At 41.0% G+C, this 15,786-nt stretch overlaps 1 protein-coding gene and 1 non-coding gene across 3 annotated transcripts; both read right to left on the reverse strand.

Annotated features, from left to right (window-relative positions):
- Positions 1-2,007: 2,007 nt before the first annotated feature.
- On the reverse strand, positions 2,008-15,410 carry dtx4a (deltex 4, E3 ubiquitin ligase a). Of its 2 annotated transcripts, none has more exons than XM_086197602.1 (9): positions 15,081-15,410; positions 14,261-14,475; positions 11,775-12,948; positions 4,149-4,210; positions 3,810-3,971; positions 3,642-3,703; positions 2,695-3,015; positions 2,524-2,613; positions 2,008-2,439 (listed from the first exon to the last, which is right to left on the reverse strand). In XM_086197602.1, the coding sequence occupies exons 1-9, from the start codon at positions 15,164-15,166 to the stop codon at positions 2,209-2,211; spliced, it is 2,403 nt and encodes an 800-aa protein (XP_086053728.1). In that variant the 5' UTR covers positions 15,167-15,410; the 3' UTR covers positions 2,008-2,208. The 2 variants fall into 2 exon arrangements, with proteins under 2 accessions (XP_086053728.1, XP_086053729.1); XM_086197603.1 differs by lacking the exon at positions 15,081-15,410 and adding an exon at positions 14,758-15,074.
- A 173-nt stretch (positions 15,411-15,583) lies between these two features.
- On the reverse strand, positions 15,584-15,655 carry trnaa-cgc (transfer RNA alanine (anticodon CGC)). Its single transcript has one exon. It is a non-coding gene; the product is annotated as a tRNA-Ala (tRNA).
- Between the last annotated feature and the right edge of the window lie 131 nt (positions 15,656-15,786).

Here is a 15,786-nt window from a genome sequence, read left to right on the forward strand (position 1 = left end):
AATCTACAGATAAACTAGTCATGCCCCGCACATGTCTAGATTAGAAGCTGCCATCATGTAATGGGAGCGGTAAAATGTGAAAAAAAATAACCAGGAACTGTTAACAGGTTCTTTTTTTCATCTCGGAAGGATGGAAGGGAAATGGAATTTACGTAAATAAACTTCAGAGTAAACAAAAATATGAATATATTTATGTACACTTCGAAATTATGCTATAACAGTACAGTAACAAAACAAAAACATTTTAAAATACATTTCTCATGAGGGGAGCTTCACTGACTCGAATGAATGAATGCGTTCTTTGGATTTTTTTTCTTTTCAGTTTTTCAGGTTTTAAAAAGAAGAAAACCTTTATTGTTTTGAACAAAAGTGTCAGGGTTTTTTTTTTTTTTAATAATGTTATTTTGTTGTTGTTGTTTTTTTAAAAGGGCAAAAAGTGACATTTATCCATTTGCAAATGAAAAATATAACACAATAAATTGTGCCTCAAGTGAAACCCTTCTCAAAGTCATACGCTACATTCTGGCGTTTTAGGTGTGAAAGGGGACAGCGTCGCCAGTATTTACAAGGACTCCGAACGGATCTTGTCGTACTTCACCATCCAGACTGGAAACAAACGATGTCACAGTGTAATTATTGGCACGGCACAACGTTTTCACCTTCACATCTGCGCTCAAAACCCTTCCTAAACGAGCCGGACAATGAGCATCTTTTGTTGCGTGAGTGAGATGCGATTGAAATTCTCTTTGAACCTTAGAAAAAATGTTTAATGCAAATTTGTGCACATAAAACACAAACATACAGTACAGTGCATACATTACGTATCATAAAGTATAAATGCTCTTTAACGTTGGCCTACATTGGTATGTCGACACATACATCTCTTCAATGATCCACCACATAATAAACTGCTCCATTTCATTTGGAACACCCACAACTGACTTGGGCCACTTTGGCCAAAGATAATCTGCCTGTGGTTAAAAACGAAATGAGACAACAGCAGCTTTTTTGGCTGTTGTGTGTCTGAAAATATAAGAGATGTCGTTTTGTTGTTGTTGTTTTTTTTTTTTTTTAGTCTTGTACTAAGTAGAAAGCTCTGTGCAAATCCAAGCCCAGGCAGGAGGTCCAATCTGAGCTTTTTAAGGGGGGAATTTACGCCTTTTTAGTGTAATCCGTAGTAGCTTTTGTTCTAGTGTCCTCAACAATTAATGCAAGTAAAAGAAGACATAAAAAGCTATTAAATGCACCCATGCTCCGAGGGTAGAACAACACAGGAATGTCTTTGAACCTAATATACAAAATACTGAATATGACTTGCAATACTTAAAAGTTAGGGGGGCTGGTATATGGCAGCTAAAATGTCAGGCAAACTCCGGTCATCTATACTTTAACCTTCCTTAAACCGATCACATTAAGAAAAGAAGAAAAAAAAAGAGAAAGAAAAAAAAACGAGATGCAAAATTAAAATGTAAAAACGTGACAGAATGGAAACAATATCATATAATATAGCAAGTTTTCAAAATATACAATACAATTTAAAAATCAAAAACCTAGAAAGGAATGTAGTTCTGGAAAAATACCACTAGAGGTCAGCAAATATCCATGCTCAGATATCCAGTTATACACTTTTGAAATATTTATCTGCTTATGGACCTTTATATATATATATATATATATATATATATATATATATATATATATATATATATATATATATATATATATATATAAACAAACTTTCAGGTCCCCATAGCAGCAGTTGTGGTAAACACTTTCAGCAAAATTCACTTAGTTACATTCTTGACTTTGAAGTCTCACAGTATAAATGACAGTTGGTTGTTTTTCTTCTTTTTTTTTCAACGTAACACTGACTTCTATGTGCACAGTGGTCTCAAATGTCTCACTGAATAACATCTGCAGACTTGACAATGTTACTGCATCAGAAAAAAATGGATTCCCACGTATTGAAACTGACTCATGCAGTCAAAAACCTCCACTATTTTAGAGTTGTTTTGCTTTTTTCTTTTTTTTTCTTTTTTTTTTTTTCAAATCACCAGTGGCAAAAGTTTCAGGTTTTTGACAATTTGTCTGTCCAACTTTCTTGGATCGTGTGTTTACAGACTCCTTCGCTCTCGAGCATGTTTACGTGTGTATGTGTGTGTGTGTGTGTGAGTGTGTGTGTGTGTGTGTGTGTGTGTGTGTGTGTGTTCAGTCTCTAGGTAGACACTCCTCCTCAGTGATACCCTGAGCCTTCAGTTCTTCAAGAACGTTGTCCAAGTGGCCGGGGTCAGGGTAGCCGTGGCCCGTCAAGTTGGAGCCGAACTCCGTCTTGTGGTGCACCTCGTTCCAAATGACTGTGTCGGATTCGCCGGTGGTGCTGGACGTTCCCACAGAGAAAATGAGCCGTCTGTCCCACGCCACCAGAAGCAGCCTCAGAACCTGAAATATAGAAAGAAAAGGTTATCGCAAAATTGACAAATTTAAATGAGACACCAAGTCATAAACAGGAGATTTCTCAAATACCTTTCGTCCCTTCTCACTGTCAGGGAGGTAGCAGTGTCTGGGGAATCCACGGGCAGTGAAGGGTTTACCAGGGTTTGGGTGTTCCGGTCCCTAAAGAACAAGAATGTTTTTTTAGAATGTCCGAGCGTCAGGTTAACCCCCGTCATGTAAACATTGGTGACCAGGCTTTACCTGAATGCCAGGAGGGATGTTGTAAATGATGCGAATGGTTTTGCAGTCAGGGTGGCCAGGCAGTGAGTGTGGGATGACGTGGTACTCCATCTTGCCAGGAGGCTGATTGCCGGTCTTGACTCCGTAGATGGTCTTACAGGTTGGGCACTGCAAGCTACCGTCCTTGTTGCCATTGTTGTACATCGCAACGAGGCACTGGAGGTGGTACTGGTGACCACACTGTGCCAGACGGCCCACTGACTCAGCCCGGGAGATGCCACCTACGCCGGGGCCTTTGTATCCTGATGGTCCAGCCAGGGCTTCCATGCAGATGGTGCAGTCCTTTGATGGAATGCAAAAGCTGTTAAGACCTCGTACTTGGTCTGGGGTATTTATTTAGCCAAATCTCCTCTTTGAGTCCCAAAAAGGGAACGATTTCTAGACTTCCATTGATACATTGACACATTGTCGAGTTGCTCAATTTAAGTTTTAGATGTTTTTACAGTTATTGTGCATTCACACTGTCTAGGGTTTCGGTTGAGTCCAAACCTGGGGAATTTGCCTGCATGGGGCACAGCAAAAGCGCTCGATCGCACACTAAAACAACTGAACCGAGACCTTTTGAAGAGGTCTGGTTCCTACCGCAATAGCAAAGAACTCAGCACAGCGCATTTATGTTAAAGAACGTGACCGGAATCAAAGTACTGGAGTAGAACAAAGTTTCGACTTTTGAGAAAAAGAAAAAAGTCGAAGATTTACATAAAAATATAGTCGCGATATTTACCGGTTGAGAATACAAACACATCTGACCAATAATCGTAGAGAACATTCCATTCCAATGTTGTGACCAATTTAGTTTCGTTAGGATTTTTAAAAATAACTGAACCAAGTCACAAATCCTACCAGATTGGCCACAGGTGTAAAGACGCCTTAAAACTAGTGTATTTTTCACTTGGAGAAGAACTCACTTCCTCTGGTGGATTGCGGACTTTCTGAAGGTACCTCTTCACCACCTCCTCGGGGGTCTTGCCTATCAGACAGAAAAACAAGAAGTCTTACAATCCTTGGAAAGAAAGCACATTTTGTGCTTTTTTTTTTTTTTGTAAGACCGCAGGCAAACTTTTCACCAAACCAACCTTTGCGGGCTTGTTTCTTGGTGGTCTTGCGGCAGCAGTGGCCCAAGCCTGGAACGGGCTTGATATCGCTTTTGCTGACAGGTGGAGGATGGAGCACCAGCTTAGGGGGGCGGGTCAGGCAGACTGGAAGTCCTGCAGCACTCATCAGGATCCCTGTAATGCCTGGGGGGAAAAAAAACAGAAGAGAGAGGATGTTTGAAACCAGGGATTCCAACTTGGGTATTTTCTGGAAGTAATCTGGAAGGCTCATCGGAGAAATAATTGATTGAAGAATGCTTTTTTTTAGGTCTTAATTAACTAAAATATAATGAGAAAACAATAGGGTGTGAGTATCTTTACCTGCCAGTGCGGGGTGCACAGGGCTCGATCCATTCAGGTTCTTTACTGGAACTGTCGGCACCCTGAAACACACACACACACAAACAAAAAAACACATTAGTCTACACGCTGCTGACACACTAGAGGTAGACTGGCCCGGTCACCCAGATTTCAGGTGATGAGTCACCTGTAAATAGACAGGAATTACATACAGCTGGTCGCAGCATATGCTAGCATCTAGTTCACACCACGTCTGCAGGTTAAGCAGCTTTTGCTGTGTCATGATGTTGCTCTTCACGTCGTATTAATTCCAGGTACGACTTCTTGCTATGAAGGGGTGAAGTTTAGGAAGTGTGTCCAAACTAGTGAGTTTTGTCAGCTTGTAAAAGATTTTTTTCACAGCGAAAAGTAGTTTGTCGAAACTGAGAGGATGCAAATATGCATATTCAACATTTCGACATCCAACTTGGAGGGAGTCAGTTTAACCTGTTCCTCATTGTTTTCACAAAAGGACAAGACAAATCAGATGAATTCGGCCGACAATATTTTTGACAATTTTGACATAAAAGGAAGGTCTAACCTTCTGTAACCGATGCCACTGCTAATTGAAAACTGCAAACACACACACGCAACAAAACCTTTGTGTCGACTTACGGTCTGCCACTTTTGATAACTGTCATCTCTCCTGCTTGAAAGCGCCAAAGATCCCAGCTCAAGATATTCCAGTGGTAATTCCTGTTTCTCTCTAGTTTGTTAATCTAACAGCAGTGTGTCTCGGTCCCTCTCTTTCTCGCTCCGTCAGCGCTTGTGAGCTGGTGTCACATCTCCTTCCTTCTTTATAGGGCTAATCCACCTGTTTCCATATGTTGACTTAACTCTTGCTGTAGGCCAGAGAGTCGTCACAGGAGGGATTACCACCATCAGGCTGACACATACGTGCAGCGTTATCAACATAAACAACTGCACTCAGTACATGTCAATGAACACAACACATACCGAGAACTAAGCCAGTTGTGTAATTATCTCATTGATGGTCACCCCAACAAACTACACCCTTAATGCTCTAAATTTTTTGGTGCCGTATGTAAAATTTTTTACCAAATTGCAGACATTTTGCAAACTTCTAGAGCACAAAATATAATGTATGTCCTGTGTGTACGGTTAGCTGGATGAAACAAAGCTAACAGGGAACTAGCAGGGTTCCGTTTCAGGGCTAATAAAACATGCAGTGTCAGTTCTGAATATTCTTTTCTAGTTCTTTCACTGAAGGCAAAAAGGCGATGCTACTTAAAATTATAGTGGAAAGAGCAGAGACAAGAGACCCTCAAGAGAGCCATTGTAAGCTAATTTGTTGCTGGCGAAAAAAATGTAAAAAACAAATGAAAAGGAAATAATTAGCATCCAAACTAGGAGGGAATGTTCAAATAACGTTAGCTTAGATTAGCCACAAGTTTTGATGTGTGAATGAAAATGGTTTAACCTAACATTTAAAGAATATTCTATGGATGTTAATCATTTTAATCATGTTCCTTAAACCTTTGCCAATACAAAACAACAATTTTAAAATATTTAAGAGAATATTACCCTCGAAATAACATTCTGGGAACCAATTGAAACTTCCCGCCAAAAATGTTAACCACTTCAGCGCACAATGCTAAGAACATATTCAGATCAATATCTGGCTGGGATATAATTATATGAATAACCTACAAAAATTCAAAGAGAAAAACCAAAGAAGTAGAGAAACTAAAACAAATGAACCTCCATATCAGTGGTGGCCATAATGGGGACAGATTTTTTTTTTTATTTCATTTTTATTATTTTTTAAGCCAGTAGTACTGTATTCAAATAGCCAATATATTAAAACTATTCAAAAGTGATGACAACTAAATTATTTGTTAACGTATCAGTATATGAAGTATACATTCTCTGAGGTATGAACTATATTTTGGCTGCACAAACCGACTAGCTACTTTTGGTTGTGTGTCTCTAGCATAAATGTGAACACGATTTGTTGATAAATGATGTAATGTAACCTTGGGGTGAGGAATTGTTGTACACTTCTAGTCCATGTACTGGACAATCTGATTATACTGTACTGTGTTACTATATTTGTTTGTTTACCAACACACAAAGTGCGTGAGATAAGTCAGCTTCCTGTGAGCTTGCCGTACATGACTCACATACACAGAGTGCTCAAACATGAGCTTGAATAAGGTGAAGGACAAACATCAATGAAATAAAGCAATGATTCAAGGGGGACGGGAGAAAGGATGGGAAACAAGGTGAGTAGTGTCAGCTTGTCACGTTTCTTGGATCTCGGCTAATCTTGTGGCATTAGAACAGCCTCCATCTGGGTGGTTGCATGACGGAAACTCGCAAGCTGCAGCATATGGCAACATCTACATCTAACGACATGGAGGCCTTTCTTGAATCCGGTCAAAAGGATTAGCTGGAGAAATGCTTTACTCCCCTCAGGCACAGAAGTGAAGTGGCAGTTAAGTGGTGATGGTGACGCAGAAAACAAAGCCAACAGCGAGCAGCGAAAGGAGAACGAACTGGGACCGGTGTTTGAATGAGAGGCTACTCTCGTCATGGTGATAATCTGTGACGCTGGAGACCCCTAAGAGTATCTTTTCACTCAGAGAACACCTACTGAAGAATGTTGTTTTCTTTCCTTACACAATGTTTCAGATGACATTCTGGGAAAATTTTTGAGAGCATCCATTAGACTGACTAGTAGATGTGAATGCTGCGCTGAAAAAAAATTATATATATATATATATATATATATATATATATATATATATATATGAAATAAATTAAAGTTTCAAATATTACAATCATTTAAGTTAACTGACCTTATTTTATATTAAAAAAATTTGATTAAAAATGTTATCTGAAATTCTCATAATGAACCCATAGAGAAATACCACCAGATCTCAATGTTATGGAGCTTTTTAGCGTTGTTAGCATTAGCACCCACTAAACCCATTGCAATCAACCCATACAGCACAAACAGCAGTCAGACTAGAAGTAACAGTAAGTACAGATGCAAGAAGTATAGATAAAATGGTGAACACAGACGAGGAGCTATTTAGCCCCCAAAGTCAGCTGAGATCAAAGCTAAAGATTAAAGAAAAATGAGCAGGTATATGTTTGTTAGTGGTCTACTAATGAGTAAAAATGAAAGATTTTGTGTTGTTGCTGTAGATGTAAATAGGCATCTTTTTTTGTTGTTCAAATGTTATCTGTGAAGGTTATGATGTTGTTTATTCAACTTCATAACGTGGCCAAAAATAAATATGTGCTGCTTTGTATTTAAATGAGAATTAGAGCAAGGACAATTTTTTATTGAACTAAGTTGTTATATGTTGATGCCTTAAAGGTAGAATTTGAAGCCTATCTCTACAAACTAATTCATATTTCAGCAGGGGACAGCTTATTACCAGAAATTTTGGAGTGTAGATCCATATTCCAAGAAGCATGGAAAGGCTAACCTATTTAGCATTAGCTGGGGGTGAAACTCTCCATGGACGAGTCGATTTCGTTAAGTGACTAAAAGAGAGAAAAAAGTGTCTTCTCTCATGAGGCTAAATTTTGGAATGAACCACAGCTGGGGTTATCATCCCAATTCCACCGCGGCCGCCATGTGAGGACATTTAGGAAGTGACTCCAAGGGAATAGGAAAACGTCACTTGTACAGTGTTGCATCTTTCTACAGTGACAAGCTGTCACCAGGTGACAAACTCCGGAATGATCCTTAATCCAATAATACTACACAGTCACCTCTGGAGGAAGAAACGGGTAATACGAGACACGTTCGGACGGCTAGCTTAGTGAACAGCTCTATTTCGAGAACAATTTTGCTTCGACCTTAGTCGCACAAAAGCTTTTGTTACAGTAAAAAGAAATTAAACCACATTTAAACGTGAATTCATGTTTAAATGTGAATGAACTATCAATGACGTCAAATAAAGAAGAAAAAGGCTCCTTTTGAAACATTTTGTCCGCTCACACGCAACGTTTCAAATAACTTCTGGTCCACAGCTTGGTATCTGAGCCATTAGGATGAGCCCTCCTTATCTGAACCAATGGGTTTTTTTGTTGGTATTTTTCTTCTTCAAAATGGCTGATTTTAATAATCTGACACCAATTACCATCATCTTCTCCGTATCTGAAAGCTAAATCAGTTTTACTGATGAATTTGGGGATAAAGCAGTCAACTGATGACAGCAGGTGCTCTAAGTGGAGCAAATCCCAGGCTCCTGATCTGTGACGTTGGTGATTTTACTGTAGCAGCAGGTGCAACCATCTGCCGGACAGAAGAGGAATACTCTCACCTGATGTGTCCAGAGAATAAGTCTTTCACATATCGCCGCCTTCTTAAAGTAATCGCCTAAGTCGTTTTTGTTTTTTTTTCCAAGTTTTTCATAAAACTCACACACAAAAAAATGGAGACAAAACATCCTACGGAGTTGATTTAAGCAAAAGGAAAAAAATAAAAGGCAATAATTTTAAGAAGGTGACGTTGTACGGCTCCCCTGACACAAAACACTAAGAAGCGATAATATTAAGCCGGTGCTATTTGGTGTTAATCTGAGGCTTAACTGCTTCTAAACTGCTGTTTTTCTTTTAGCTGGGCTACTACACTGGGGCAATGTTTGGTTTGCTCCCATGAAAATTATTCTCATCATTACTATTCATGTTTCAGTGTTTGTCCAAGGTGTAAACAAACACAAATGAAGCTGCATGCTGCTTAACAATCTCAAATGTTTGAAACTTGGCTGATTAGGAGTCCCTAGGTTTCATGACATGGATGCTATCGAGAAAAAAAAATACAAAAAAACCAATGCATTTTGTGTGCTACCGGAAAACTTTTCTTGCGCTGAAATATCTACATAACATGTAAGAGGCAATATAATGTCAAAAAAGAGAAGTGTGCCCTCTATCTCTGGTTTATTGCTCATGTTTGCTAAAGATCTAGAATCCCTATATCTCATGATATGGAAGATATGGAAAAAAGCAATCAATTAAAAATGCATTTTTGACTAAAATATTCATTAAAAATATTGGAGGCAGTAAACTTCAATGAGAAGTGGATTGTTCTGTACTTCAGGTCTAGCGCTAATATTTTGTGCTGATTTGGAGTCCCTAGGTCACACGATATGGAAGCCATTGATGAATTATTAACAATTGATTTTGCTGTATATAAAAAATGCATTTTTCACTCAAATATTGATGACAACAAAATTCAATTAATAATAATGCACACATAGTACAAATATCTGGAACTTATTTGTGTCTCATGGTCCCCTGACCTGGAAGCTATTAGGAAAAAAGATGCATTTTCCAGTAGATGAAAAATACATTTTGTACAAAAATACCCTTTTTCCAAAGAACTTTCCCGATAAATTTTTTCCTGTCTCTCTCAGATTGTGATCGTGCAAAAAATGTTGGACAAGGGGGGCGGTGTAAAAATGGGTCATATCGTTACAACGAGTAACAAAGAAAAGCATCTAGAAAAAAAAACTATGGGTAGAGAGCAACTCTCTATGGTGTTTTTTTGTTTTGTTTTTTTTCAGCTGATGGGTGAAAAACATAAAACTTTCGCTCCATTAACTCACGAGGAACCAAAGTGGTCTTGACTCAAGGACCTCTGTAGATGTCAGTACGGTTGACTCTTTCCATCTTGCCAACAAGCGCCCTCTAGCTATGGCTCTTGGACACTACAGTGTCCAGTGCAGTGCTTTGTCAAAAAATCCTTGAGAATATCATCAATGTATCCATCCATCCATCCATTTTCTGACGCTTATCCTGTTAAGGGTCGCAGGGGCTGGGGTGGAGCCTATCCCAGCAGCCTTCAGGCGAGAGGCGGGTCACCAGACCCGAGAACATGCAAACTCCACACAGAAAGAACCCTTCTTGCTATGAGGCGACAGCGCTAACCACTGCACCACCGTGCCGCCCCATCTGAGCGTCAAGTCATCTCTTAATGTTTAAAACTTGTGTCAGCCAAGCAAGCTACACATCTCTGGTACACAATTCTCACACACTTGTGCCCCCCCCTCCTCCACCCATAACTGTTTGCATGTAGACTGTACACAAAATATCATTTACATACATTAACTACATGTTAATTGTGTGTATTTGAGAGGTAAATCCATCATGAAGTGTTTGCATGACAAATGTCCCGAATGCCTGAAACACTGCAAAGCTCGGCTTGTTCACCATGAATGCTCGTTATTGTTTTTCCATGGAAATGAGTGAGCCTGATGGACTTGGTTGCAAAGATTAAAGGATCATGAATGCTAATGAGTGTTGACAATGTGTAATGAGGGTTTCAAACAAATTGGGAATTCCTGTCAACAATGATTTTTCTTACATATCCTTTTTAGATGGTCTCATTCAGATTTAGATGCAGTATTCTGATGAGGGACATGATCGCTGTGCACAATTCATGAATAAAACACAAAATCTTTCAGAAACGCTTTCCTAATAAATTTTTGATATTTAAAAATTACAGAAAATCTGTGTTTCTGTACGACATCCATGAGTGAGTACTCAATCTCGGGAAAATATTTTATATAGTACAAAATCAACTGTACAGAAACACAGATAAATAACTGTTGTTGATGTTCTTACTGAATTAATTAAGTGCTAAATTTAAAATTGAGCTATAACACATGACTCAAAAGACATATCTTCTAAGGTATGATGCTATACTGCATATCCAGCTAGCGAAGAAAGCTGAATAGAACATGAAGAGGTATTATGTTTGGTTCAATCACCAGCTGCTAGACAAAGCTAAGTTGCTAATATGTTAGCAACTTATAAAGCTAGCAAACAGGTGCTGATTAATATATTTATTAGTTTGTGTCCTCTTTCTGACCACCTGAAGAATGTAAATCTAAGATTTTGTTTACTATTAGCTTTTTTCTTTTACTCCTGAGTACAACCCCCCATGAAAAATATCTCCTTTTAAGATGCTAAACTCTCCATCCTGTTCCCAAGCTTGTTGGTACTAGCAACTAATAGCCGACGATCTACCTGCTATTTAGTGCTGTAAATGTCAGGTTATCATATGATATTGATTGAAAATAGGCTGTTGCTGGACATTTTATTTTATAATTATATTGAAAGGGTTACAATTTGCCATAACAAAAAAAGGCTAAAAAGCGCTAAAGGGGACTGCAGGGGGCTAATTGTTGTGACTTTTATAAAGTTTTTTAAATTTGATTTGCACAGCTTTAATTATCTAGACATGCCGGGGAAAAAATGCACAAGAGAAAGTCCAATTAGCTAAAACTGCTTTCCATAACAGTGGCCTGAAGGGTAACTCTTAACAACAAGTTGTATTTGTATTTTCATTGCAAGACATTCAATCTGGTTTGTTTAATTTACACTGTATTAAAACAAGTTTTTCTTCAACAAGTTTTTTTTTTCTCTGTAGGTTGAGGAGTAATTAGACTTGTCAATTTTATTGGGTACTTTCCAAAAACTTGTTCACATCACCTCCTCATTGTCAGTAAACACAACATCCTTTGTTTTATTTGAAAACTCACATCTGCCTTTAGTCCGAACGGTAACATTTTTAGTAAACTAAAACCAGGTGCTACTGTAGTGGTACAATGGACGCCTACTTACCCAGAGGCAATAAGGGCACGTGACTGAGCCATGGCGATACGCTGCAGTGCAGGTCGGCTCAGCCCTGCTAGGCTGGACCGGGGTGGCAGAGGGGCTGCACAGGCAGCAGCACCAGTTGAAGACACTGGGCCCAGGACACGGGCGGAAGGCGAAGGCGTACAAGTGGAGGCAGCCGTGGAGATGAGAGGTGGGCCAGGTGTGGGTGCTGCAGAGGCAGAACAGGAAGCAGAAAGGGAGGAGGAGGTGGAGGGGTGAGGGGCAGATGTGGCGACTGACGAGAGTGTGGTGGAAGGTGGTGGAGGGGGCGGTGGAGGAGGGGGAAGAGGTGGTGGTGGGGGGCGGGTGGAAGTGATGGAGAGGGCGGCGGTGGCTGAGCCGAGAAGAGAAAGGGAGTGGGTGAAGCCTCCTCCGATGCCAAGACTAGTACTGCCAATACCACTACCACCAATGATACCAAGACCCCCTGCACCTCCCATACTGGGGCCACCTGTTGCCCCAACTATGGACGTCCTATGAGGGGAGAGTGAGCGTGTCAGGGCTGGAGGCCGAGGGAGGGTTAGTGAGTAGGACCCTCCTGGGATTGGGTGACTGCTTATTTTAGGACTAGGGGGCTTGGTCTGTGGGGGTCTCCGGCCCAAAGTTTGAATAGTGGACATGGTGCCCGCTTTGACACTCAGTACCAGCATACACTGCTGACAGGCACAGGGCTGTCCCAGAGAGGTGATGGCTGAAGCAGGGAGTGCCCCACTAGGGTACGCACTCCCATTTCCAGTCCCACCACTGCCCATCCTGATCCCCATGCCCACTCCAGATACATCCACCCCCAGCAGTCCTCCAGGGCCAGGCATGGATGTGGGTCCCCAGGCATGGTGAGATTTGGGCAGGGGCCCAGAAACCAAAGGATAAGCCAGATCAGAGCGGCGCTGGATGCGCCTGCAGCGTTGCGTCTGCCCGTTGATTTGGGTCATGCTTTCGAAGTCAATGAGGTAGCAGAAACCCAGCGGTGCCAGGTCCAGCCAGGGCTGCTGACGATCCCGTGCTGCCTGGATGGCAATGCCAACCTCCGTGTCGTATGCTGTCCAACTGCCGGCGTCGTTCTCCCACTCCCACAACCAGCCCTGACCTGGCGCTGAGGTGGGGTCGTAGAAGCTACGTCGTACCGGTCTAAGGGTACCTGAGGAACATACATACACCATTACAGGACATCTGTTAGAATACACTACTTCTGGTGACATCCCTGAATAAACTCCAAGTCCGTGGAGAATTCTAGGCATCTGCAAGACTTTGACTGTTTAAAGTTTCCAATGTACTGCACTTTGAGCATCTTTCTTTCTTGACTCAGTCTTTTGGTCTACAACGAGGATGACAAGACTCAGATGCTAGAAGAGGTAAATCACTGCTCTCCTATTTGCTGTAGACAAGTGGATTACAGTCCTTACAAATTCAACATATCTTTGTATGCTTGCTAAAAAATTTGGGCAAACAGGTTGCCCCTGGTAACAGCACACGGTGTTCTGAATTGTGATTGGCTGGCTGGCAGCCTTGACTCAACCCAAAGCTGGCTGTGTTTGCTTTCCCAGGGTGTCCAGAGAAACTCTAGTGGGCCTTCATACTGTAAAGCCTTTTTACCTTTTAAGATCAAATTCTCTGTCTGGAAAACAGGTTTCTCTGAGGTTGGGGTGGTGGGGCTTGAAGTGAAGTGGGACCACAAAGTAGTTTTGACAAAACTACAAAACACACTTTGACTTTTTAATTGAATATCAGCAACTTGGACTTCAAACTGAAAGTGCAATTCCATATACAGAATGTCAACCCCATTATCTTTATGATCTCACACTCCTGAAATTCACCTCCACCTCCCTCGTTCTTATTCAGACTGGGACACCCAGTCCGCCTCCTCTATTTCAGCCTCGGCTGGGTTTGGAAAACAAACTGCACAAAAGCTTTTGTTAGCCAGTGTTGAGAGAGAGAGACAGAAAGAGAGAGAGAGAGAGAGAGAGAGAGAGAGAGAGAGAGAGAGAAGGGCAACGTTGGGGTCTCTGCCAAAAGTTCTACATCTGATAATTCTCTTCTTTGTCTTGCTGCAACCTGCTCATCTTTCTCCAATGTGGCATGTGAAAGATGACTTCTCCACTTCATCCATATTCTCATGAAACACAGCAGTTCTGATGGCAGTAGCCTTTGCAGTACAACTGTGACTATGACTGGACACTTCAGCTATTGAGGCTGAGGTGCACAGAATGACTCACATCACCAATGAGAAAAACACCCATCTGTGCACTTAAATCCTAAATGCATCACCTTTGGGAGACTAGATTCAAGGGTGTGTGGCATTTATGTAATTGCACAAGGCCACTTTGCAGCAGAAGTCTGCAGCAGAATAAACATAATGGCTTGAAAATAATAAGTACAAGCCATTAAAAAAAGGCCTCCACTACCACTTCAGGCCGAGCTACACCCTCCATCCACCGTGTGTCTCTTCTCACCTGTGTCTTGTCGGAACTGGTGCATGGAATGCAAATCGATGATGTAGGGCGAGAGGCGAGAGTCCACTTGGCCGAGGACAACACTACCACACCGCGGGTCGCTCCGGATGACTGCCTCGATGTGATGACAGACAGCCGGGCTGTAGGGCCGCCAGCGACCGTGCTCGTTCAGCCATTCCCATACCACTACGGCGGATGCTAGTAACATCCTACCCCTGCAATGGTGGCAAAATAAAAACGATATTGAGACATAAATGAAGGCGAATCCGTAGGGATGATGCGCATTTAAAGATCTGCCGCTCCGCCGTGCATCCTTGCGCACAGCGGCGCTGCATCCATCTTGCACAGTTTGCAACCCAGATGTGTCTCCTGTCTGTGAATTAATATATATATATATATATATATATATATATATATATATATATATATATATATATATATATATATATATATATATATATGAGAAAAGATAAGATGACAGTACATGAAAACTGTACCTTCCATGTTTGTAGTTTCGGATATGCAGCAATTAGTAGGTCCTTTTATCACACGGGCACAGAGCGTTTCAGGGCGCAAAAAAGCCTCGTAGGATGGATGTATTTCTATGCAGATGAGTGACGTCTACCGAAATCATTTCTCTGGCACCATCAAGTTAGGGTGAGAGGAGAAAACGCAACTCGGATGGTCACTGTGGTGCGGCACTCGTGAAGTAGGTTACTGGTTGTGATCGTGCGAGGTTGCATGCGTTTGTTGTTGTTTTTTTATATCTGGTTATGTTTATAATAATCGTCATTGGAAGGGATATAACTTATATATTTACCGAAGTGGACGTGTTCCAGTGTATCCAGTAAAAGTCAAACCATTGCTCGGACAGTTTAGGTGTTTTTGAAGGAATAATCCGTCCATCCATCACTGTGAATCTCTCCAGTCTTGAGGAAAACTTGCTGTATCGCTCTGATAACACGTCACTAAAGCATTGTTTATACATCCATCACTTGTAAACCGTTTGGAAATAATCTGGTTCCGGCGATTCTTCAGATGAAAAATAAACGTATGTTGGTGTGTTTGTGTGCGTGAGTGAGACATTCGCGTATGTGAAAGCTCACATTCCTCTTAAGCGTGCAACAACCAATCAAATTGGAGTAAACCTCCTCTTTGGCCAATCGCAAATGAACCCTAAGTAATAGTCATTATTCACCCTGTTAAACACAATGTATAAGTTTGTACCTGATTATACAGCATCTGAATTCCGTATCGTGGGTTTAAGAATTTGTAGACAAAAACGAGGGGTTTTCAAAAAAGACATTTTTTTCAAAACGGAAGTGGAGATGCCGGGGATTGAACCCGGGACCTCATACATGCGAAGCATGCGCTCTACCACTGAGCTACATCCCCAGTGGTTCACGACTGGGTAAGATTAGGTATATAAAGTGAAGTTGAAGATGGTTTCGGTGAGTGTATATTTATGTAGTAAGGAATCTGATACTTCAGACACAAATAAAATTCTCACGTATATTTTTTCAATT

The sequence above is a fragment of the Aulostomus chinensis genome, chromosome 24, assembly GCF_037954235.1.
Source record: "Aulostomus chinensis isolate RoL2024-O1b breed Wild chromosome 24, RoL_Achi_v1.0, whole genome shotgun sequence".
In the NCBI taxonomy this organism is placed as follows: Eukaryota; Metazoa; Chordata; class Actinopteri; order Syngnathiformes; family Aulostomidae; genus Aulostomus; species Aulostomus chinensis.

Coding starts and splice junctions, on each gene's coding strand:
- dtx4a (XM_086197602.1), bottom strand. CDS start 15,166: ATGGACGGATTATTCCTTCAAAAACACCTAAACTGTCCGAGCAATGGT. Junction 3,704..3,809: donor CAAGAAACAAGCCCGCAAAG/GTTGGTTTGGTG, acceptor TCTGTCTGATAG/GCAAGACCCCCGAGGAGGTG. Junction 3,016..3,641: donor TCCGCAATCCACCAGAGGAA/GTGAGTTCTTCT, acceptor ATTCCATCAAAG/GACTGCACCATCTGCATGGA.